The sequence below is a fragment of the Lissotriton helveticus genome, chromosome 1_1 (assembly GCF_964261635.1).
Source record: "Lissotriton helveticus chromosome 1_1, aLisHel1.1, whole genome shotgun sequence".
NCBI classification, from domain to species: Eukaryota; Metazoa; Chordata; class Amphibia; order Caudata; family Salamandridae; genus Lissotriton; species Lissotriton helveticus.
In genome coordinates, this window is record NC_136057.1 from 603915913 (window position 1) to 603942811 (window position 26899).

Below are 26899 nucleotides of genomic sequence, written 5' to 3' on the forward strand. Positions count from 1 at the left end.
AAAGATGTGACAATGCATATAGAATTGAACGTCTTGAATGCTTCCCCTCTAGAATACAAGAACTCAGATATAAGAACTCAGATCAGATTTAAAGTACATAACTTATGCCAATCCCAGGAAGAGTTGGAAATAGAAGTAGGAGTAATAGCACAAGACTGACAGTATCCCAAAAGGAAAAGACAAGAACAACACTATTACTTTCTTAACTAGACTGCTGCCTTGACTAGTAAATTTACCAACCCGGAAACCACAACATTCAGCACCTCCATTCGTTAGGCCTGCCACCCAGTTCTCTGCCACACACAAACTTCTTAGAGTACACTTCAGCCTCCGTGACCCTGGAAGAAGCAAACAGACAAAAAATGTATTAAATATGTGTGGCCAATAGATTTACATTACAAAGATTTAGCAAAAACTTCTTCTGCCAGAAAAAAGATGTTCCTTGAGACACACAAGGAAAAGTACAATATCAGGCATTCAGTATCGTATTCTGATCGCTGAAAAATTACCATCAATGACAACACTAAAATGTTCCATAAACTGCAAAAGCTGCATAGTTTGAAATACTCCTTGAGCCCTAACAAAACGGAGATAAATGTAAACTATGTTTCTAAAATTAGTTTCATGGAATGTGAAAAGAAATCAACTGCTCAATGAAGCGGCAGCAAGTATCCACTTGCCTAAAGAAAATAGGTTACAGAATTGCCTTTATTCAAGAATCACCTTGCTGCAGAAAACTTGAAACTGAGAAGAACATGGGTCAGAGACATTGTCTTTCCTCAAGCTAATAAAAGAAAAAGTTGCAATTCTTGTCTGATAGAACCTGAATACAAGAGGAGAAAAGCAGTAGATGTGTCAGTGCTATCATCAAATTTGGTAATATCACCTACAATTTAATCAACATCTGTTCTCCTATCCCCAGAAATAGCCAGGTACTCGTGGTGGCTGCAATACGCATATTGATACCATCCAAGAAAGGACATATACTCTAGAGGTACCGTCCAACCTTTTTCCCATTAGACATTTTAATGTCATCAAATCAGGGAAACCAGCAGACATATGGCACCTTGCAATCCCTACCAACCAGGAATACAGTTACTTTACTAATGATGATATTGCCAAGATCAGAATTAACTATATCATTCCCTCCCAACACTTTCTCAAAAGCATTAGAAAACTGGCATTGGAGCAATTACTTTATTAGATTGTGCCCTGATCTAAATCATTTTATAGAATAAATTGAACAGCAGAACCATCCCTAGATGACTTCTAAACACCAAAATGTTAAATAGCCATGACACATACGTCATTAAAATAGTTTGAAGAAGAAATCGTCCCAGCAACACCTCAAAGTCAATTTCAAGAGAAACTATTTGGGTTGCATATAAAGCTCTTCTACAATGTGAAATTATTGCCCTGGTCAAAATAAAAAGAAGTATGATGTTGAAGACTCAAAATATCCTCTTAGAGAAAATCAAAAACCTAGAAATATATATTTTGGAGAAATCAAAAATATAGGTATACAGTCCTTTTAAAATTGAACTTGAATTCAGTAAAATAAATTACCTTTGCCGCTGACCATATCGGACTTAGAATTAAATCTCTGACCATATCTGACTTAGTATTAAATCAAAATATCACATTGGCGATTGCAGAGGAGGTAAAGTCCTTGCTAATTATTTCAAAGCAAAAAAGGGAAGTCCAAAACAATAGCTATCAAAAACAAGAAAGACCATCCGAGAACCCAAGACACTGAGATTGCTAATTGCTAATAAAGTATTCTATGAACCCTTGTAAACCAGTGAAAAACAAACTTCTATAGAGAGTATGAACCAGTTATTTTCACCAATGCCACGCGACCTTACATACACATGGATCATCCCAGACTTATCATCCCAAGAAAAGGACATCTCGATTGAGTAAATAAAGAAAAACATCTGAGGCATTAAGAAGAAGAGTCTCCCCACTCAAGGAGTTCCCGTCCAAATATTTCCAAGTGCAATCACTTTTTGATCACTTCAAATACACTAGTGGACTTATTGGTACATTTACTCAACTACTACACTAGTTTCTAAAAAACCAGAGAGACCCACAGGACAGTAACGACTATCACCCAATATGGTTAATAAATAGGGCCTACAAATCTTGGCTAAAATTTTTGTCTCACGGCTAAATCACCTAATTTCATATCTGGTCCACCCTGCAAAACAGGATTTATCAAGGCCAGAATTTTAGCATCCATTGCTAAATTGCTTGCAAGCATATCACAATCTGAAATAGATTAACACCCTCATGAGGTACCATTGTGTTGGATGCAATAATAGCATTAAATACAGTAAAATAGTCCTATATTTTTAAAGTATTAGGGAGGCATTGTATTCTTGATGCATTTATAAATTACATTCATTCTGTAAGCCAATCTGATCCCATGAATTTCAGATATTTCCCTATTCCAATGATACCCTCCTACTCATCAATAATCCAGAGAATTCAGTCTCCAATCTTCTAACCAAACTTAGGGGCCCATTAGGATGGCAAGCCGATTGCCCCTGCCAGGCTGGCCGTAGCCACCGCCGGCCTGGCGGGGGCAATCGCCCGCCATCCTCACTGGCGCCTCCGGCAGAAAAAGTGCATACATATGGTGGCAGTGTCTGCGAGACACTGCCAACCATATTACGATGCCTGCGGGCCTATGCCTTTCCACGGCGGCATTACCGCCGTGGAAAGGCATACAGTCTTTGCTTTGGGGCCCCGTTGCGGGCCGCCAGGGTGAAGGGGGGTGGGGGGTGCACATGGGGTACCTATGGTGCCCCCCTGCATTCAAAGTACAACATGGCAGACACGCGTGGTGCCTGTCATGTTGTGCTTTGAAACGCACAACATGCGGCGGGCAGTGCTTTCAGCACCGCCTGCCGCAATGTTAAAAATGTGGGATGCACCCGCCACTGTGGCGGGTGCATCCTAATTCAATTCACGGGACCCCCGCCCTTATGGCGGTCGGTCCCTTCCCACGACAGGATGGCGGGTGGTCCTAATGGGCCCCATAATTTGTAGTACTGTCTTTCTGGCTACAAACTAAATTATAATGAAATTGAGATCCTTCCTCTCTCTATGAAGTGCCTTTTAAAGTGTTTTCCAACACTGCAGTTTCAAATAGTGTACCTCTCATATAAATTACTCTGATATACTCAGATCACCTAAATACATGTCTTCATTTGAATAAAAAATAAAGTATTAGAATATTGAAAGAAATGAAAGATTGCATTTCCAATTGCCCCTCCTACTTAATTTATGTTGGTGGGGCTTTACAGACACTATTAAAATGAACATTTCTCCAATCATTTTACATACCTTAACAATGCTTCCTCTAAAGTTCACTCCTTGTTTTAAAGAAGTCAACACACTAGTCACTTCCTTTCTCTGGAAAAGGAAGAAAGCAAAAATAGCCAAAACCAATTACAGTTCTTAATTTCCCTAACCATAAAATGGACCAAGGAGCCAAAAGATTGGCCCACACCTCATTTTGCTCATTTGCCTCCAGTGAACCATCGACACCGCCCTCGGTCAAAACTTGAACCCTCATTAATTCATTCAATTCCACTCCTAGTATTCCAGTCAACTATCAAAAGAAGGGTATACTGCTCTACCACTGTCCCACTTGCAACTAAGAATATTATCAATAGTAACCAAAACCAGCAAGAGACCAGTAAAGGAGAATGGCTAAATAACTCACTTTGGTTAAATGCTGAAATATGGACAGTTATCCGCAAAGATGTTGTGTAAACCTGGATGAACCATTACAGGATGAACCACTCCATTTACACCATCAGAAAATTATTTGATAGTGACTTATTAATGTCTTTTCAGATCCTAAAAATGAGATGTAATTTAGGAAAATCAAAGGAAAAAACTACAAAGAAATCACATAGTGTATTCTCCAAACGTAAATTTCAACACAAAGTACCACGTGATAATGTTTCTCCTGCCTGTTAAACTAATAAATGAGCTAATTCCTTCAATAGCCACAGTTTATAAGAACATTAAAAACATGTATTTGGAATTTATGTAATGTCACCCAATGGAACATCCTCATCTCCCCAGCCACCTGTGAACTAATAAGGGAAAGAGCGGTTAGATGTATTAAATGGCCGCAGTAACACAGACTGCCTTCTTCTTTTACCGATCTCAGTAGTCTTGCACCAAGATGTTCCAAACCACCATTGGCAAATTCAAGTTGACTCTGAGTTACTATTGTAATGTGGAGTTCCGGACAAATTCCTCAAATCGCCATGCAGTAGATTTTTTTTCCCTGTGAGGTTCCAGAAATACGAGCTAGTGAGCGCGAGCTAGAGTTGGCATCCCCTACTGTAATTTTATGACGTGGGTGGTCGTGAGCACTCACAGTCAGAGGTCTCTTTCTTTAGGAAATTTGCTGGTGCTCAAGTATGTTTTCTACTCAAGCAGTAGAAAAATCTACTTGAATGGCACACCGCATAGTGCTGTTCATGCTTCTGGCACCCTGTTGCAATGGGAGCAGCCCAACGTGCATATTTTCCACCCATTGGTGGAACTCTGTGGAATCTCAGGGAGTTTTTACGTAGCGAAACTCTGCGAGTTCCACCCAAGCTTAATTTCAATGTCTGTAATACACAGGAACACCCTATCCAACAGTTGGAAGAATATCTCTTCAAGCAGCCACATTTTACTGTCCTTAAGCGACATGCATCTACACGTTTTTGCAACCGCAAACATGTTGTTTACCTTACAACGCTTGCATAACTTCCAAAGCAAATTCCAGGTACAAAAGATAAAGAAGGAGACAAGATGATATGTAGGAACAGGAATAAATGAAAAGAAAATAAGACACTGTGTTGATGGCATGGACTGCTATGACGGAGCTCATCTGTCAGCATCCCAAGCCTGTGATCATTAAGTGCTAGACAAAGACATCTTAAATATATGTTCTAAAGTACACACTGGAAAGGCACACACTTCTAGCAGCTGGAAGATTCAGGAAAGTTAACTTGCTTAAAGTAGGCCACCTAGAAACAACCAGAGGCTTGTGACACCCTCAGCAGCGTAGTCGCCTGCCTGCATATCTAAACCCTGCTCTGAATCGGAAGGCGGGTGCCCAGGCACAACAATAATTTCCTTGCCACACTGTTGTGACTACTACTACGAGGAATAAAGCTACATTGTGAGATTTGTTTAGTGATGAGACCTCACTTATTGGGGAGTGCACTGCGGCCTCACACCAATCTCGTAAAACCCCCAGATACAGAAAATGTCCTCTGTGTAGCAATGTGGGTCCAATACGAAATATTGTTTTACGGCAAAAAGGACTAACCAGCGCCATTGTTCACATAATGGAGGGAATGTGTATGAAGGGATGTATGTCAGTACAACGCGATCTTTTTGATCGCGGTACTTTACAATGCGGTTTTCACAACGCCAGTCGTTACAACGACTTGCGTTGGAGGGCGCTGGATTGAGGATTAATTTAATTTTCTATTCCAACTCCAGCCCACATAACAGTAGGGAAGGTGTTGGAATAGAAAATCCAACTATTCCTTAAGTAATAGCGCCATCCAGCGCAAGTCGTAGTAATGACTTGCGTTGTAATGGCTGCGTGGTAAAGGTTTTGCGGTGTAAACACAGTGTTGTAAACAATGTTTCCCGTATGAAGTGTCCCTCTATGCCAAGCATTCTATATAACTGTGTTTACCCACCAAAAAAAAAAGGATGGATGGAATGATTGAGCCAACTGTTCTTAAGCACTGGGAATTCCTCTGAGGAGCAGTATCCCATATAGTTGTTGGACCATTCATGCTAAAAATCAGTGGAGTTGAATGCTGCCCAGGATTCCAAATGGTTACGAATCCTTCACTTGTTGAATGCTCTCAGTGAGTTTTCAGGAGCGGGAGGGATAATCCCAGATGTAAATTGCCAGCTTTTTGGGTTCCTGGCACTTAAGCTTCAGCTCACTGAAGAAGCCCAGTACTTCCAAATGCCTAAGGTATTCTTTGAAATCCTTTGTAGAGGAGATGAGGCCTAACAGTTCACGCAGGACTGCTCTCCTGGGGTATGAAAGAAATAACTACAATGGGGTATCCCTGTGTCCCTCAGAACTTGGGTCTATATATCGAAAGCTACAGTGGTTCTATCAGGAGCAAAAATTACTTTACAACAAAAGAGTGAATCAAAGATGCAAACAAATTAAACATTGTACACAATCAGAAAAGAGGTCAAATTATTTTTAGAAAATTACATGGCTGGGGGTCGCGTAACTAATTAGCATGGAGGAGTTACGCAACCCCCAGCCATGTAATTTTCCAAAAATAATTTGACCTCGTTTCTGATTCTGAACAATGTTTCATTTGTTTGCTCCTGGGGTGTGGGTAAGGCTGATTTGTATATGATTATTTCTATATCTAGTGGAAAACAAAAAAGCTAAAAACAATGGAATGGAAGGCTACTCCAAGGCATACCCGTTGTTTACAAAAGCATTGGATCAAGAATTACCATTCATAATTTTTGATTTTCTCAGGCTCGGTCAAGACTTCTATGGGAAGGAAATGACCGGCATGCGTGGCTACTTTGGGATGGTGCTGTGTGATACTGTTTCAAACAGACAGACTATACTAGAGCAGGGAATACCGTTGAAAAAGTTCCACTTTGTCCATCACTCTCATTTATGCCCTTTCCTTACCAGCATGTTAAAGGTTTGTAACTGGCGTTGGTAAAAATGTGTGAACACTTGAAGGCTCTCACAGGTCACACGGCCAGGGAGCAGTTAGATGCTAGTTCTTGTTCTGTGTGAGCATCCTCTGATCTCTTGCACAGTAGCCCATACTTATAGCAGCCCAAGCAGAGGTGCAAGGCCAGGCCTGAGGGAGCTTCAGCTAGTACCCAGACCCTGGTGCACTCAAGTCTGGATCACTAATTAGCAGGAGTTTCTATCGGTTACAAAGCACAACTTCATGGCTGGGCTGAGGATACTGCTAATAATATCTGGATACCGCAGAGCATACATTCCAACTGGGCTGTTTCTGAATGCAGGAGCCTATGTGTACCTGATGGAATCCACAAAGTATAACTAAGTCATTATATTTCAGCATCACCTTCCATGCTAAATGCTCTTAGTACATTGCCAGATGATGTAAACTTCTTTATAATTTTAAAAGGCAGTTGTTGGTGTCAGACAAAGGTAGGATAAACCCATTGCTAACATTGACCCTTTTCTTTTCTTTACAGGGCTGTGTGGTGGCTCTGTTAGGACTCTGCATGGTCTGTATGACATACCAAGCTGATGAGACCACATGTTGCCAATTTGCTGTAAAGGTATGTGGAAATTACTTTGTCAACTAAATGCATCTTTGACATTTGTTGGATATGATCTGTATTTTATGTATCTTACATATGGATAAACATTTGTAGCAATTGTTTGCGGTTAAGCTTCTATTGGGTTGTTATTGTTCTATTCTGAGACACGTTATCAGCTTAGAGGTTGACAGGGTTCTCAGGCAACCTCCTTACGGTTTCTGCTGTCACCCATACCAGCCTGTGAGTCCTGAATTCAGGGATCACTGTAACAGCATTATTCTGAAAAACATGGCTGCCACTGGCTCGTGGCTTCCCCTCTGTAATAAGATAAGCTTTTCCTGTCATAGGCCTTTTTCCTTTTCCCCATCAAGGTTCTTCCTGGGCTCACCCCAGCGATTTCCATTTAAAGCCTTTAGGACCTCGGACAAAGGCAAACATTTCCCCTTGCAGGTTGCTATGCCCTGTTCATGTGCCAGCAGCAGAAACTGATGTGAAGAAGAATTTCCACAGCTAATCTCCTCTCACCTAGGAAGCATCAATTGACCCCTGATCCAAGGCGCAATCGTCCTTATCATACAAATTCTCAGATAGGCCTTTCCCCATAACAGCCAGATTAAACGCATACAGCACCAGCTTCCACAATCCCAGACCTTCCAACTTCAAAACTACAGAAATGGGTTCTGCCCTTTTCATCTGCCCGGATTTTTCGTTTTTGAATCAGCTGGTTTTTAACATTTTACTGTGGGTGAGCTTCGCAAGTGGTGTCTCACCCATTGGTATGTAGTGTGTTTATCTAGGTACCTGAATCGATATTCCTATTCTTTGCCCTTTTGTGGTTATAAATCAATAATATCCCTACAACGGCATAGAAACCCTTTTCATAATTCAGTCATAGCGCATGCTGTCACATTAAGCAAGCCTACTCCTCCAGCCCCCTAGAAAGCACACCGAGTTCTTAAACAAATCCAAGCCTCCAGCAACCTGGGAAATCCCTGCTGCTTTGTTTTGATTTCGTCCGAGAACTCCTGTAAAGCACTGTAAGAACGACCAGTTCTTAGTGACATCTTTATTGACGTCTTATGTCCAGCCTTACGTCAAACCCGGCACCTTTCAGGTATAAATATACCAACGTTGCCTTAAGCAAACACACGGTAGTGATGAATCTGGAGCAGCTACTACTTGCCCGAGAGCCCAGCTGATGCGAGAGCCCACGGACGCTGCCTTTTGATGCGCTGAGAAAGACGCTGTCTTTTCTCTTGCCGAGAAATCCAGCCTCTGGCGTTTCCAGCTTACCCTTGCGGGTGACTGGGATACCGAGTCCTGAGAGAGAGATACCAGACCTCCTGCCTTCTAATACCCAGGTACTGAACTGACTAAACCCTTACAGAGAATTCTTGAGTCAGATTCTTGGCAAAACAAACTTAACTTAAACTGCTACTTATTTACTCCCTCCCATTTATTAGGCTTAGGTCAGGTACACCGGGGTAGGCGTAGTTAGAAGCACCAGTTGAGTACGATTAGTCAATGTATATATGTATGTATCTATTTTATCCATTTTAAAGTATCATATGGCTAAGAAACCATATCATAATCCTGCTTTTACTGTATGCACTTTACTTAACTATAAGTATTGCAATTGTAGCAATTCATTTCTCTTGTATGAGGAAAGAGACTGCTCAATAAATAACACCTTTTATTGAAAACGCCCGTCTCTCTTTTTCTCTGCAATCTGGTGAAACTAAGTACGCACTTGTTGACTGAGTGAAATAGCTGTCTTTTGTTTTCACACGACTCTAGAGATATACTCTTATTCAGGGAGAGCAAAGTTGTCATGTTTTATGGTTGTCAGAAACTAAATCCCTTCTTGTCTATCCAGGGAGGTTAAACTCCTCCTCGCTTATTCAAGAAAGTTTCTAGTGAACTCTGAGCTAGCTGGCAAAAAACTTAAGTCTAATATAGTCAGTAGAGACCTAGTTAACCTCAGTCCTATGTCTACACTACTGAAGATATTATTCCAATGCGCAGAGCCTATGGGGACTATAGGAACTACACTACATGGCGCCCAACGTTTGGTAAGGCAATAAATCTAACGCAAGACGTTAGAGTAACTCAGTCGTGCTTTTTCACACAGACCCTTTTTCCCGTAAATACTCCAAAGACGTCTGGAGTGGGTCAAAGGTTAAAATCCGCCGGAACTTAGTAGGAAGAGATTTCTATGTATAGTTTTTGGTTTATTCAATGTTGAAGGATACAGTGTTCCAAAATATTGTGCACCTAATCTTTGTTTCCTTGAAAACTTGATCTGCAACAAAAACCTTTCTGTCAGTAAAAATGTCAGAAACTGAAGAAGAGAGGGAGACAGCTAGAATAGCTGCTCGTCTCCTTGAGGATGACACAAGTCTCCTACAGACTGACCCGGATGCAATACTCATCCCGGTCAACATAAGAAAAACTATAACTATTAAACTTATAGAAAATGGACTAACATCGAGAGGTGGTACAGTCATATTCGTAATTGAGGCACATGAATATCGGCAGACAGAGGTATTCTATTCATGGATAAACTTTCCAGCAGCAAACGCTGTCACACATGAATTCCACTATTACAAAATAGAGGAACCACCGGATGAGTACACCCCTTTCGAGGAGGTGGAAATCCCATTAAAATACCAAGAGCACCTGCTCTGGTTTAAAGGCGCCCTAAAACATAATAATCACATCACCAGGCTCGGTCCACTAGGTAGACCAGGAGCAACGTGGCCGGTTCTAGCCAGCTACACACCACATCCAGACATTGAAAAAATGTCAATACCAGAACTTTTAGCACAGCTAAAACAACTGATTAAAATTCATAGACAATTAGTCCAATATGTAATGCGGACTTCAACAGTCCAAGCAGCTATTAACATTCCACAGCTGACCCCTCATCGGGGGAATACTAACAAAATTACACCACAGAACATACAATCATGTCTGGGTAAAGTACCCATAAAACGGGAACAAATTCCATTCTGGTTAGCACAAAAAATAACTCAAATAGAGGCAGTGTTTCCGGATACTACCCCTACTGAGAAACACAGAATTCTGACTATCTGCCTTCCAATGGGGTTCGCACCACATGTGGAGGGCTGTGACACTTGGGGCACGGTCTTTGCTTCCATTTACATAAAAACACATGGTGTTCCGTCCATGGCGGTAATACCCGATGTGCTAAGACAGATTCAAAATGAATACGGTCCAGAACCTGCTTTAACTCTGGGTATGAAATTACTGAAAGACTTCAAGCAGGTCTCAGCTTTATTATTATCTAACATAAAAGGAGAAGCAGCATCTGTGGCGATCCGTCAGAAATTGAAAGAAACAGATATAGCAGAACAACCATTTGAACTGGCCAGAATCATAGAAAAATCCTATGAAGAACTAGGAAGAGATAGTTTGGGTGGGAAACCAGTAAAACCCCAACTAACTGAAAATCCTGAAAAAATATTTATTAGAAATAATTTAAACACTCCAAAAAAGAGCTGGGATGGAAATAAACAATCTACTCCCAAAGAAAAAAGATTCCAGTCCAGAGGAAAGTCTCCTCGGCGGAGAGAAAGATCTCCGGACCAAGGACACAAGTCTCCCCAGAGGGAGCCCTCTGAGAAAAGATACAACCTTAGAAATAGGGATAATTTGAAGAAACCTGATAGATATCAAGATATTGATACACGTCCCTCTCGATCTTTTCAGACTTCCTCGCAGAAATCGGAAAGAAGAGGACGGTCAGAACACAGGGAAGAGCACGTCAAGTCCAAAGACAAGGAACCTGCTCATCAAAGTAAAAAATTACAATTTCCAAAAAAGAAGGTAGCCAGTATTAAAATAATCAAACATGCCGAGGATCCTGAGGACACAGCTGAAAAACGGAGAGTGGGCTCAGACAATGCTAGACAGCGCAGCAGAAGTGAGCATAGCTCGCAAGATCCTGATGAATCATCTGGAGACAGTGGACACGAATGAATACATTCAGGTGGAAACTGCAGACACCAGAGTTAGCAAACCTCATAAAATATACGAAATAACATTACGTATAGAGGGAGATAAGACTAGGAAAATAAGGGGTCTATTTTGGGATAACCTCTCAAAAGGCTATGACATCCTTTTAGCTGAAAAAGACTGGCCACCGGAGTTTGTCAGAGATTGCCCTCATGGCGAAGAAATGATTATGCCTGCCTTCTCAAATCACATTCCAATTCATAAAAAATATACACTTGCAAGAAAGTGGGCAGTAGCCCAAGCTCCTGCATTATATAAAAACCATGTTGGATGGGATAAGGACTCTCCTCCTCACAAAATCCAGTTAAAATGTCAACCAACTGCACAGAGGCAGTACCCAATTAAGCAAGAAGCTAAAAAACAGGTTAGGGAGATCTTAGATCAACTTGAATACCAGGGAGTGATTGAAACTTGCACCTCACAAATGAACAATCGTTTGTTTCCTGTCTCCAAGCCATTCATATCGTCTAGTTTTGGACTACAGACATCTAAACTCATGTTGCAAAACGTTTGCAGTACAAAACTCACATAGTGCAGCGCTAATGAATAACATTGTGCGCAAAAAATACAAAACAACATTAGACATCTCTAATGGATTCTTTTGTCAAAATATAGCACCTGAAAGCAGGTATTTGACCGCTTTCTCAATAATGGGCTCGCAGAAAAATTCTGTCGACTCCCACAGGGGTTCAAGAACAGCCCAGGATTATTCTCAGCAAGAGTAACAGAGTTACTACAAATGTATGATGATGAGGCATTATCTTATGTCGATGACATCTATCTAACAGATGATGACTTGGATACTCACTTGAAAAGAGTGAACACAGTGCTTAATTTGTAAAATATGAAGTGCAGGTGCTCAAATCTTTGTTGGAGGCCACACCCACTTTTCTCCAGCTCCACCCACTACCTCAACTGGCTCCACCCACTTACTCACACGCCCATCTCTTGCGCCATCATCTCTCGCTCGGTATCTGGGCTCAGGCTGACCCAGTGGGCCAGTACTGGGCTCACCACTCTTTACCTGTCTGTCTCTCTGTGATTTCTACCCTTGTTGGGTAATCTTTATTATGTCCCTCCCTCAAGCTATCCACCCTCTTATGTAGTTCAGAAACTGTTTGGTCTCTGCACAATTTTATTTCCAATCCATGTAATCTAAGGACCTAGAACATTCATCCAGTGCAGAGAGAAACAGACACAAAGGAGGGACAATGACATAAAAGCAGTCAAAAGATTTTAATATTAGATGTGCCGCTTGTCCAGGTCTGACTCGAAAGGTTGAATTTTGAATTGATGGATCAATGCCATTTATAGTTAATGCGTGCTACCAGTGCTTAATTTGTAAAATATGAAGTGCAGGTGCTCAAATCTTTGTCGGAGGCCACACCCACTTTTCTACGGCTCCACCCACTACCTCAACTGGCTCCACCCACTTACTCACACGCCCATCTCTTGCTCCATCATCTCTCGCTCGGTATCTGGGCTCAGGCTGACCCAGTGGGCCAGTACTGGGCTCACCACTCTTTACCTGTCTGTCTCTCTCTGATTTCTACCCTTGTTGGGTAATCTTTATTATGTCCCTCCCTCAAGCTATCCACCCTCTTATGTAGTTCAGAAACTGTCTAGTCTCTGCACAATTTTATTTCCAATCCATGTAATCTAAGGACCTAGAACATTCATCCAGTGCAGAGAGAAACAGACACAAAGGAGGGACAATGACATAAAAGCAGTCAAAAGATTTTAATATTAGATGTGCCGCTTGTCCAGGTCTGACTCGAAAGGTTGAATTTTGAATTGATGGATCAATGCCATTTATAGTTAATGCGTGCTACACAGCACACAGGGACAGGGGCGTTATTCTATTTGGGTGGATTGGGATCCTTGTTCGGAAGAGAAATAAAACTGCCCCATTGCACCCAATAGCATGGACCGTGGTATAAGGGGAAAGCTTGTGATAGAGGTTTTCTAGTGTGTGACCAAAGGTGGCGTGGCTACCATATTCCATTTCTCGCGTGCCATACCTATTAGCGGGCAGGGTATTTCAGGACTGCGAGAAGAGCCCGTTTTTTGGCAGCCTGCACAGATATTTAGCCACTCTGAAGCAGGGGAGGATACTTCAAGGGCAGGGCCGCTTTAACTTAACCCCGCCGGGCCCTGTCCGCCTGTTGTGATATAAGTGTCCACTGTGATGGTTTTTCTAGATCACAAACTTCTTTTCAAGGGCAGCGCAGCTCTTTACATAAAACCAAAGAGGAACGGCAGGAACATTATTCAAATCATAGAATGCTTAGCACATATCACGAACTGTCATATTCTGTTTTACTGTACGGAATAAGCTTATGCTTTTAAAGGCAGCTATTTTACCCATCTCATTAAAAAAATAAGCTTCTGTATGAGAGTGTTCACAGTCTATAAAATATACTGCTTTGCAAATTCAAGTAATTTGAATAAATAAATCAGTGATGTACTAACAACTGTATTGCGTCATCTGGCTTTTCTGTTGACAGGAGTATTACCAGAAGTAAGTGACAGAAAAACCACACAGTCATAGAAATGCCCAGGGGTGGACGCCATTATACTAGTCTTTGATGCAAGTACGACCTGAAGGGAGCAGTTAGATTTAGGTACAAAGGGCATGATGAGAGAGCTCCAAATAAGCTATGCAAAGAGAAAGGTGGGCTTTTGGAGAAACTATTACCAGAAACATGCTGATTTTTAGCTGTATGTTTTTAAGTTGGAATCGTGTCTTGGCTATAAAAAAAGTTTCTTTATTTTGACAGATTAAAACAGGCCTCATATGAGGCATGTCATGTTTTTGGATGGCATCTGTGTATGCCACTGCCTACACGGCCATATAACACAATAGAAGATTTAGCAAGTAAATATACTGAATCAGCTGTTCAGAAGAGCAGATTTCTAGGACATCAAAGAGAAGGTACACAGCCATGAATAATATCTGAAGTTGGCAGCCTCCTCCAGCGCCCACCCCCCAACAGCTCTAGCCACCCTTCTCAAGCCCCAGCGCTTGGAGGGATCCAGCCCCTCTCGGAGCACTATACTATACTAAAGTCTGCAACAGTGCAGCGCCAGGGGAGGCAGGAAATAGCCTGGTGGGTAATGGAGAGCTCCTGCTCAGTCTATTATAACAGTAGTGGAAGCAGTACTGTAAGCATTAGCAACAAAGCAGAGACTTTATAATAACCAAGACCACTGGAAATATACGGCAGGGGAAGGCCAAATCATGCAACTGAGTTTTATGATAGTATTAACTCACTATTTTGTCATGTTTACACTTGTTAACACTGTCTGGGCGTTGGTTGCACCTTACTGGGTAGTTTCAGTTCAACAGTCAAATTTAGCCGTAGTTACAGAAAGGTGACCAGTCAAGCTATGCAAAGGGCAATCCACTACGCAGTAACTTGTGTCCCTGCGCTTTTAGTAACTTCAGAAACTTTGAGCAAGTGAAAACATTTTTTTTTGTTAAAATCTGCAAATGATTCACAGATGGTGAATTATGTGTCAAATATAAAATCATGCGAAAAACGCAGCAGCATCAGAATCATCGCATAATTCCAGTGGCCTTGATGAGAAGAGACAGGGTGGGCTGCCGTATTCAGCATGCAGTAGACGGAGGGTAGTGCTGTTGGGAGAGGAATGTGCCCTGCCCTGCCTGGTATTATAGACGTGCGCTCTGCCCCGAGGTTACCTGGTCACCAGTGCATTCTATGGATGGATTTTGGGAATAATGGTAACAGTCAGCTTGCTATTTCTGGGTCTTGCTGACAACAGCACCAAGCATTATGGGACTAGTAGTTTAGTTATGGTTTACAAGACCGTGCGTGCTGAGGCTAGATTTAGAAGTTGAAATACTTGGTAATCCTAAACCCACTAGAACAGACTTTAGCTACTTTTTAAAACATTTAACTTACAGCTTCTCTGCTGCCATACCCGGCCCGAGAGCGGGCATTCAAAGACTGCGAGAGTGAGACAGTCAGACGAGCCTGTTTTTTGCCAGCCTCCACAGATTGCCCAGTACTCTCTTTGAAGCAGGGAGGGGGGGGGGGGACGGTTCTTTAAAAGCAGGGGACGGCGGGAAGGACTTTTATCTTAAGCCTGGCTGGGCCAGCCAGGCCGTGCAGTGCAATGCAGTGAGTGCATCAGACTGCATCATATTCATGATTAACTAATTTTGTGGAGCCGGACTCAGCATCAGCAACCACCACCACGATGACCTGACAACTGTCATGCCACCACGCTCCAATAAAAAAGCTGCGTTGGTTTGGTATGGTGATGAACTTTTACAGTACTTAAATTACCTGCTGACTGCTGTACAGTAGTCGTGGTGGGCATGGTGCCTGCGCACTCACTGCTTCCGTAACCGTTACGCGGGACTGGCTCTGGTATTGCTCATTAACTGCCTGTGGCTTGCCGCGAACTGATGAGACTCACGGTGACAAATGGAGGTTTATCTCGTCAGTTTAAATGCGTTAGGATTGGGGAAGAGTCACTGACAAACATCTCAGATTATCATGGGGCAGAGATAGGCAGGGAGTGGCAGCTACCATTCGGGATGGGAACAGACAATATGGCGATCAGAACCCCACCCTCACCCCCTCCTCTGCTGCCTTCCTGACACAGGAATTCCTGCCGAGATGCCGCCCTGAGCGTTTAACAGGCCCAGTGAATAATAAACACGCACGTGGGACACCCCCTTCCCCACGACACCTCCCTCCTCGGGCGCATCGGGTGGGGGGAGCAACAGAAGAACAACAGAATTCGGGGGCATGGAGGAGGTGGGAGGATGGGGTTGAGGCTCTGTCCTGGGCACCCCGGTACCGACCATGACCGTTTAAATATTGCAGCCCATCGGGTCTGGCCTGTAAACAGTGGCGGTTAATACTTAAAATAAAAAGTTAATTTACCTGTGCTGTTCCCGAAGAGGGCCGGGACACTCACTGCCTTATTGATGACTCAGTGGTTCCTGTTATGCGGGAGTCGGGACTGGGCCCCTGGTTGTATTGCTCATTAACTGCCACTGCCTGTGCCTGTAGCTGGCCTCGAACCGATAAGACTCACGGAGGGGGTGCGCGTGCAAGTATGCTGGGGCGTGGCAATCTTTAAAAAATCTGCGCACACATCCCCTGCCCCGCAGAATGAAAATACAGCCCAATGATTCAGTGTCCCGCCCACCGACAAGAAGTAAGGCTTCAGCTGCTGCCTCAAGGCCCGCAACTAACCGGAAACCGGGACTGAGGACTCACTCGGTAGACGTCCGACTCCAGAGAAGAGAACTGGCAACACTAGTCTGCGGCAGTGCGACTGCGCCCACGCCAAGACTGCTTACACTTAGTGAGGCGGTAAAAAATTAAATACGTCATTGAATTTCACTATGAACTTCAATGAAATATGTGACATTGACGGGCAGAGTGTAGACCCGGCCCTGATGAATAAGTGCCGGTGCTAAGCACCGGAAAGCACCGGCACAAATTAAGCACTGAGTGAACACCATAATACTTGGGTTCGCAGCAGAGGGTTACAAATTCAACTTTAAAAAGTCACGAATTGCCCATCTAACTGTCCTGTTTTTAGGATATGAATTATCAAGTGAAGGCAAAAGCCTGGCAGACAATTTCTTAGAGAAATGTACTGTAATCCAAGCACCAAGAACGCCGAAAAACTTACAATCAATTCTAGGTTTCCTGAATTTCTGAAGAACTTACATTCTAAATTATGCAGAGAGGGTTAAACCTCTCTATGAACTAATAAAACCAGATTTTAAAACAATCAATTGGACTCAAAAACACACAGAAATTTTGAGATCATTGCAAACAGACATGTTAGCTAAAACTAAATTACAAACACGCAATAACACACGCAACCTTGTGATCTGGGTCATCCCAGGAAAATGCGGATTCACATACCTAACCTCTAATGAGGGGGAAACGGTACAAATCACATTTGTACACAAAAGCTGAAATGAAATTTAGCTCAACTGAAAATATTCTAACCGCGGTTCAGACTGCGGTAGCAAAAGAAAGAGCCCTAGCACAAGGTAAACTAATAATCATCGTTACACCAGTACCAGCTCTAGAAGCGGTAACAAAGGCTAGCACTCCAAATGCTAAAGCACTACATCCGAGATGGATACAATGGGTTAATTCTCTTGCTGCAACAGACGTGGTCTACGAATTTGATCCTAATTTAAAAACACAAGAATTACTCCAATATGAATTTGAATGTCCTCTGCCGACCGAAATCTTGCCTCTTGAACACTACGGCTGTATATTATATACAGACGGATCAGCACAGCCCGCAGTTGGGGGTAAACAAGCTTACAGTGTTGCATGCGCGATTGTTAAAGGTCGTTGGCACGAAGGAAAATTTAGACCACTGGTCACTAAAACACAATCTCTAGGAGATTGTACAGCTCAGCGAGCTGAACTACTAGCATTTAAGATGGCGCTTGAAAATACTGATAGCGAATTCCCCACACTCATAGTGTGCGATTCATATTATTGCGTTCAGTCTTATAATGAATACTTGCAGAATTGGGTTCTAAATGGTTTCAAAGATGCAAAGGGTGGCACAATCAAGCATAAAACGCTTTGGGAACAAGTAGTTCTTTTACAAAAGGAACTACAAAAGACTCATGTGATACATACACTGAGTCATCAACGTGATGGCGTTCACGTTGCAGGGAATTCATTGGCTGATGAGGCCGCAAAGGCAGCTGTGCAAACGGCTTCCGTAGCTGCTATCACCCAGTCAAAAACAAAAATAGACAGCGAGATATTGCATGTCAGCGCTACAGTAAAAAATGTGATAAAAACACTCCCGAAAGGCTTTCCAGTAAAGTACTCATACATAACTGATGCGAATAACGTTCCATTTGCTCGAATCCCTGGAGTGGGGGATAGGGCAATTCCAAACATGGAACATAGGTTAGAACTAATTATAGCGGCACACGAAGGGCTCGCCTCTGCACACGCTGGTGTCTCGGCCACAGAATCATTATTAAAACAGAGATACTGGTGGCCACAAATGAGAAGACAAACTAGGAACTATGTTCTAGATTGTGAAATATGCCAAAAAATGAAAGTTTCGACAGTGAAAAGACCAGCACAGACGCCCCTTCTGATCTCAGATAAACCATTAGCGTGTGTTTACCTGGACCACTGTGGTCCCTTACAAAGGGATGGGAACTATAAATACATCATGGTCGCAGTGGATTCATGCACGAGATTCATTTGGATGTGGCCCCAGCGCTCGGCTGATGCCAGAACGGTTATAAAAGATTTGCGAGTCTTTATCGGCACATACGCAATTGGCATGCTACACTCTGACCAGGGTCCTGCTTTTAGCTCTCAAGCTTATAAGGAGGCCATGACCAGCATGGGCATTGCATTGCGGTATTCTTGTCCCTTCCATCCTGAGGGAAACGGGATTGTGGAAAGAAAAAACCGAGACATAAAGCAATCTATAACGGCAAAGGTATTAGGTTCGGGGGTTGGGTGGGTCAAACATTTAATAAGTGTCCAACGTAGTCTTAACAATCTGCCAAGAAATTCTCTAAAAGGTTTCAGTCCGTACAAACTATTGTTCGGGACTAGAATGCATATCCAGGACCTCGATAGTCAGACTTCAGTGGTAGAAGGAAAATGCTTTGATATCAAAGATCTTTTGGCTATTTTACAGGACTTAAATAAAACAAGAAAAGACCTGAGCAACATAAAGTTGAAACAACAGCCAACAGCTACTGAAGAGAAACCACCTATCCCAGCAAGGCCTGTCTGGATTCCAAAGATTGGGGATCTGGTCAGAGAGAAAATCGCGGTGAAGAAGGAATTTGTGCCTTCTTACAGAAAAGCAGTACCTGTCTTAGCTGTCAACGGAACAAGATCAGTTGTACTACCACCCCTTGCTGGTAAAAAGGAGAACCGAGTTGTATCCATCGACCTGGTTAAACCACAATCATGTGGCCAATAATAAGTAGTAGGCAAAGTGGACTCCCAAGAAATAGCAAAACACCAAAGTTTGCTACAAATCAAGAGGTTCAAACTGAGAGACTAATCACATTTGATAAACCTACAGTGCATCAACAAGGACTATGCAACAAAGCCATGGAACTTATGCCTCTTAAAACCCAAATTGCAACAATTCGTCAAGAAACACCTGTCTACAACATTGTAGCCACAGACTATGCTAATGAAACAAAGAAAAATCCAGAAGCAATTCCAACAATTGACAGAACTGCATCAGGCTACTTCATCAATTTCAATGACTTTTCTGAGGATCCGAGCGAACCTGAGGAACAGCCAACAACAACAAAAACTTTTAAAGACAAAACTAAAGAACTCTTTCATCAACTACAAGAAACCTATCTGATTTCCCCATGGATTGAATTTTGGGTGGTGCTAGGTGTACTTTTACTCCTGCTTTGGCTCATCATGGTGCTATGCTTGGGACACTTCATTGAGGGAAAATATATTACAATGGACACAGCAAGCCAGAATATCAACCTGATCCTAAAGCCACACAAGTCTTCACACGTCGAGAAAAGAGAACTTTCTTCAGTAAACTTCACAGCCAATCCGATACCCGGTGGGGTAGCATGGGACAAAACAGATTACGAAATATATGGCCCGGTCGAGCTCTTGAAGTATCCTCATCAATTTAAGGTTTCATTAAGTGACTTTGTAAAACCGAGCACATTCTCTGATGATTGGGACTTTGAAAGTATTAATGATATGATGTCAGATTTAGTTATGTCAGCAAAATTTACAGAACATGATTATTTACAGGGTTCATCAAATTATGAACAGATGTACTGCTACAATCACTATGCTAACCATTATTTGCATAAATCTGCTCAACCTAGAAATGTTTTAAATTATAATCAATGGGAACATTGTGCAACTCCACCAAAAAGTAGTTCAAAAACATTTTATGAGAAATTCCCATACTTCTCAGGGTTTAACACAAGTGAAGCAGAAACGTTTATTTCAAACTGTTAAATAAGACAGGAATGAAAACCATGCTGACAAATACAAAATTAATCAGTTCAAAAACATTTTGTGAAAAAATGAATACATTTGGATTTGATTTTTGGAAAAATAACATTGAAACAAAAACCATCTGGGGTACCAAAGATTGGCAAGTCCAAGGAATAGAATCATTATTCAGAGCCTGCATGATCCCAGAACAAATTATATTTTTGAATGACACAATTCAACAAACAACCTGTCTTGGCCTAGCCAAAATTAAAGACTTATACAAACCGTCTATTCCAAAGTCAACACCTGACAGTAATAGCACTACAGATGTTGAGATAGACGTATCCCATATTTTAAACCAAAACAGAACAGATCCTGATTGGAAAAAATGGTTGATCTGGCCCACAGACACAAATAACTGTTAAGATAGATTCCTGAACAAAATACAGGGGTTCAAATTGACCAGGCCAGACCCTAGATACTCCCAGAGACAACATCCAGGGATAGTAACAACATACAGTGTAGGAAAACTCTGCCTCGAATGGCTACAGACATCCACACTGGCAGAAATTAAGCAACACTTAACTTTACTTAAAGAAGGTGCTGACTTGCGTGATTTCATTATGGGACCACGCAAACAGCGTCAAAAAACGTTTCATAGCGGCCTCTATATATGCAGCTTATAACGAAGCTTGGAAAGAAACTCAAATTGAAACAGCAGAGAAAATACGGGAAATTGACCGTATTAATTTGGAAAAATCACTTTCTGTTGTGGACAATGGGTTAATGACTCTGTCTTCCAGAATATATTCACTGGACAGTATTGTATCATCTGCAATAGATATAATAGAGCAGGACTTACTAATGTTACAACATGGTCAGTCCCAATTGTGTTCTATTGTACAGCTTGGCTGGACGTTACAAAATCTGCGTTCAGGCTACGTGCTTTGGCGTTTATTCAACACAACGTCACTGTTCTCTATCTTTAACCTTACTGATATACAAATCAGCTTGGCACAAAAAGGAGCAGAATATACAATTCTGAGCATTGAAAAACTTGAGAGATTACCATTGACAATGTCAGAACGACCTGTCATTGAATGGATAATACACGGAATAATAACTATTCCGATAACAACTTTCCAATTTCGATACTGCCAAAAGTATATACAGGCAGGCCAGTATGAAAGGTTGGGTAAAGGATACATTAAGTCAACATGGAAATTACCTTTCACACACACATGTTATAGTGAAAAAGGACAGAATGTATTTCTTAGTGGTAATAATTGTGAAAAATCACTAAGTGGTATACTTCTGTGTCAGGGTATAAATCTACATGGGGCCTGTGAGGGGACTTCAAATAACCTTTCATGTCACCAGCTTGGCACACCTGCAACTCGAATAGAGCCATTCTTTAGACGGCTTTCGAACGGGAGCTACATTCTAATAGTGGACCACAGATGTTGTGGCTTGATGCCAGGAAAAGCTTATCTTGTAAGCGTTTCGTCCATGGTCACTTGTTGTATGCATTATTGTATCCAAACGACACCCCAGACAGGGAGGGAAAATTTGGCCCAGTTTGAAAATCTCTTCTATTCGAATTGATACTTTAAGCAGAATGAAGTCTGTTCTTCTACAGACGCCTGTGCCCTTGACGTCATCAAAAGAAACGTATGATCTCCAAGTTGCAAGGACAACGGCAGAGATACATAACCTTTTATCAACAAATTGCCCCTTACACTTCGCAGAAATGCTAAACCAAATCTTAAACATTTCAGATACGAATGGTATCCAGAGTGTATTTAAGACAATTTTTTTGGGACTGTTGTCACCTTTTAAAGCAGTCCTGGGCATCTTTCCTAATTTTGTCCATTCGATCCTTGGCGGCCTTCCACTCCTGTTGGTACTCGTAGCAGGCATTTTATTTTTGATACTCCTGCTTCGTTATGGCAAGCCGTGTCACAGACAAGACTCCAGCAACAATGGAAGAAATGATCCTAGCTATACGCTATTGTAGTGTAGTTCCTATTATCCCAATAGGCTCTGCGCATTGGAATAATACCTTCAATAGTAAAGGCCTAGACCAGACGTTAACTAGGTCTACTACTGACGATATTAGACTTAAAGTTTTGGGTTTGCCAGCTAGCTCAGAGTTCACTAGAAACTTTCTCGAATGTTCAGGAAGGAATTAACTTCCCTGATTAGACAAGAAGGGATTTAGTTTCTGACAACCATAGAACATGACAACTTTGCTCTCCCCTAACCAAGAGTGTATCTCGAGAGTCGTGTGAACAAAAGGCAATTTATTTTACTCAGTCAGTACGTGCATTCTTAGTCTCATCAGAATGTAGAGAAAAGGAAGAGACGGGCGTGTTCAATAAAAAGGTGTTATTTATTGATCAGTCTCTTTTCTCATACAAGAGAAATGGATCGATATTATTGCAATACTTATAGTTAAGTAAAGTGCATACATTAAAAGCAGAAGTATAAAATAATACTGTAAAAACATTGATATGGTTTCTAAGCCATAAGATGTTTTAAAATGAATAAAATATATTATATACACATATACATTTGACTAAACGTACTCAACTGGTGTTTCTAAATACGCCTACCCCGTGTACCTGACCTAAGCCTAATACGTGGGCGGGAATAGAAAGTTACAGTTTAAGTTAAGTTTGTTTTTGCCAAGTGAATAACTAAAGAATTCTCTGCAAGGGGTTATTCAGTTCTGTACCTGGAATTAAGGATGAATGAGGGATGGTATCTCTCTCTCTGGTCTCGATATTCCAGGCTGCCTGCGAGGGCTACCCGGAAGCGCCGGTGCTGGATTTCTCGGCAGGAGAAAGCAGCGCGTCTCGTTCTCAGCGCGTCAGGAAGGCGGGGCTGCGCCAGCGGGGTCTGCTCTGCTCTGGGCTTCGGCAAGTATGGCTGCTCCGTCTCGTCACCACCGCGTGTGTTTGCATAGGGCAATATCGGTCATATTTATACCTTTAAGGTGCCGAGATTGACGTAAGGATGGACATAGATACGTCAATAAGGATGTCATACGACTTGCTCGTTAGCACATTCTTTTGCTGAAGTTCTCGGTGAAATCAAAACAATGGCCGCAGGGTTTTGCCCAGGTTGTCATAGGTTTGATTTGTTATGAGAACTCCGTATGCCTTATCAGGGGCTGGAGGAATATCGCTTGTCTAATTAGATCGCAAGCGTTATGACCTAATCAGATAACACGTTCCTGTGCCGTAGTGTGACTGCGTCAGATAACGGTATCTGCATCATGGGGGTTTTCTGCCTCATGGGCTGACTGCTAGTTAACTTGTTGGTTTGTTTAACCAGAATAGGGTCAGGAATAGGGGGATCGATTCAGAACCTATAGGAATACATCACACCCACTTACTAATCTATGCATAGTAAAACATACTATAGAGTATAGTGTATACCTTACCACCCCAAAATACATAAATGCGTTTTGAAATTTTTCAAATATACGGAAGAATTGCAGTCATATGTATTGTATGCACTCAAGCTGTAGAATAATGCCAAAGTAATCACGCATTTGTATACATTATTGCTATTTGGTATATGAGAATTTACACATGAAATGGCTCTTAATACAGAAAAAAAGTTCGAGACCATTCCATCACATAATAAAATATCTATGAACATATCAGCGGGCAGCTAATGTCTATAAGCTATCTAAAATTTAGAAACCTTAGTTCTCTAAGAATAGTTCTTACTTTAAGCAGAAGATAGTGTCCCGAAAAATATGTAAAAATATTTTGGGGCTGCTGAAAAATTGCTGTCCGTGAACTGGAGGTAAAAATTGTTCATGTGACTTTATTTTTAAAGTTGAAGGCCGAATTCAGGGAACGCGGTGTGCGAGCTTGCTCAAAAGTCTCTATTTCTGCTCTGGTGAGAACATCATATCATTTAGGCTTTCGAAAAAACTGTCAACAGCTTCCTGGGAAAGTTCCACTAACTCGGAAAAAGGTGTAACCATGCATTCGTGCGCATGATTTTCTCCATTGACATTCTGATTCGCATTGCTGACAGAAGGTCGTACCTGTTCGATGCTGCTTTCATCTTGAACTTCACTACCCCTTAATCGTAGTGGTGAAGCTTCCACGAATGCCGTCATCAGGATTGGTAGCCTTTGAGGGCAGCACAAAGCGTGAACCTTGATCGGGCTCAACAATGTTTCTGCATCCATTGGCGCATCCGATTGTAGCGTCAGACAGGTGTCTAACACGCATTCTTCTTCGCATAGCAGACACCTTAATACAGGTAAAACACATCTTTGCCACATTGGTCGAAATGATAGAAACCAAGTCATGTTCAGGTCTCTAAGCCGGGAGAGTCCCAGGATTTTTGATGTCCGGTCCCGGTATCCAATGGCTAGGATTGTTTCTTCCCTTGTCGCAAGAGTTTTGTCTGTGACATGGGTTGCCATAACGAAAAATAAGGACTAAGAATAGGATTCCTGCAATTAGTCCTAGGATCAGGGGAAGTCCGCCAAAAATCGAATGGACGAAATCTGGAAAAATACCCAGTATGGCTTTGAATGGTGTTAATGCCATCGAAAATACTGTCTTAAATACCTTTGAGACCCCATTGGTATCAGAAATATTTAAGATTTCATTCAGGATTTCTGCGAAATGTATGGGGGAATTAGTTGATAACAATGAATGTATCTCTGCAGTCGTCCTTGCGACTTGTAGATCATACGTTTCTTTTGATGACGTGAGCCTTGTAGGCGTCTGAAGAAGCACTGTTTTCATTCTGCTTAAAGTATCTATTCGAATAGAAGTAATTTTCAAATTGGGCCATGCCCTTGCCTCCCTGTCTGGAAAGGAGCTGGGGAACAATGAGCGTCCACAGCACTTGACCTTCGCAGTCGTAGTTACGAGATAAGGTGTCCCGGGCATAAGACTACAACATCTGCGATCTACAATTAGAATGTACCTCCCATTATAGAGTCTTTGAAAGAATGGTCCTATCTCTGTTGCAGGTGCGCCTTGCTGGTGACATGAAAGGTTGTATGAATTCCCTTCACAGGCTCCATGCAAACTAATTCCGTTACACAGAAGCGTGCCGCTTAGTGACATCGCACAATTATTGCCACTAAGAAACACTTTCTGTCCTTTATTACTGACACATGCATGTGAATAGGGCAGGTTCCATGTTGTTTTGATGTACCCCTTTCCCAATTTCTCGTACATGCCAGCCTGTATATATTTTTGGCAGTATTGAAACCTGAAGGTTGAGATTGGAATATTTATTATCCCATGTATTATCCATTCACTGACAGGTCGTTCTGACATTGTCACTGGTAATCTTTCGAGTTTTTCAATGCTCAAGATTGTATAATCAGCACCCTTTTGTGCCATACTGATTTGTCTATCAGTAAGGTTAAAGATTTGGAATAGTGACGTTGTGTTGATTAAACGCCAAGGCACATAGCCTGAACGCAGATTTTGTAACGTCCAGCCAAGCTGTACAATAGAACGCAATTGAGACTGACTGTGTTGTAATAACAGTAAGTCTTGCGATAATATGTCGATTGCTGAAGACACAATGCTGTCCAAAGAAAAAATTCTGGAGGACAGAGTCATTAACCCATTGTCCACTACAGAAAGTGATTTTTCCAAATTAATACGGTCAATTTCCCGTATTCTCTCTGCTGTTTCAATTTGAGTAACCTTCCAGGCCTCATTGTATGCTGCATATACAGAGGCTGCTATAAATCGCTTGTGACGCTGTTTGCGTGGTCCCATAGTGAAATCACGCAAGTCAGCACCATCAATAAGTAAAGTTAGGTGTTGCTTAATTTCTGTCAGTGTGGAAGTTTGTAGCCATTGAAGGCATAATTTGCCAACACTGTAGGTGGTTATTATCCCTGGGTGATGTCTTTGAGGATATCTAGGGTCTGGCCTGGTCATTTTGAACCCCTGTGTTTTGTTCAGGAATCTGTCTTGACAGTTATTAGTATCTGTGGGCCAGATCAACCACTGTTTCCATTCTGGATGTGTTCTGTTTTGGTTTAATACATCATTTACGTCTATCTCTTCATCTATAGAGCTATTGCTGTACATTGTTGGTTTTGGAATAGACGGTTTATTTAAGTCTTTAATTTTGGCTAGGCCAAGACAGGTAGTTTGTTGAACAGTGTCATTTAAAAATATCATTTGTTCTGGGATCATGCAGGCTCTAAACAAAGATTCTATACCCTGTACTTGCCATTCTTTTGTACCCCAAACACTTTTCAATTCAACATTTTTGTCCCAATAATCAAAACCAAAAGTATTCATTTTTTCAAAGAATGAGTCCGAATATATCAATTTTGTGTTTGTTATCATGGTCTTTGTCCCTGTCTTATTTGACAATTTGAAATAAAATGTTTCAGCATTACTTATGTTAAAACCTGAAAAGTATGAATATTTGTCGTAAACGGTTCTTGAGCTCCCTTTTGGAGGGGTTGCACAATTCTCCCATTGATTATAATTTAAAACATTTCTAGGTTGTGCAGATCTATGTAAAAAATG

The 26899-nt window shown here is 41.8% G+C and overlaps 1 protein-coding gene across 1 annotated transcript in view; it reads left to right on the top strand.

The window, feature by feature from the left end:
- Positions 1-26899, top strand: part of SSPN (sarcospan) — a 403818-nt gene that overhangs the window by 227050 nt on the left and 149869 nt on the right. Inside the window, exon 2 of the mRNA XM_078674115.1 lies at positions 7255-7341. Within this exon, the coding sequence (XP_078530241.1) occupies positions 7255-7341 (87 nt within the window). The remainder of the gene's footprint in view (positions 1-7254; positions 7342-26899) is intronic.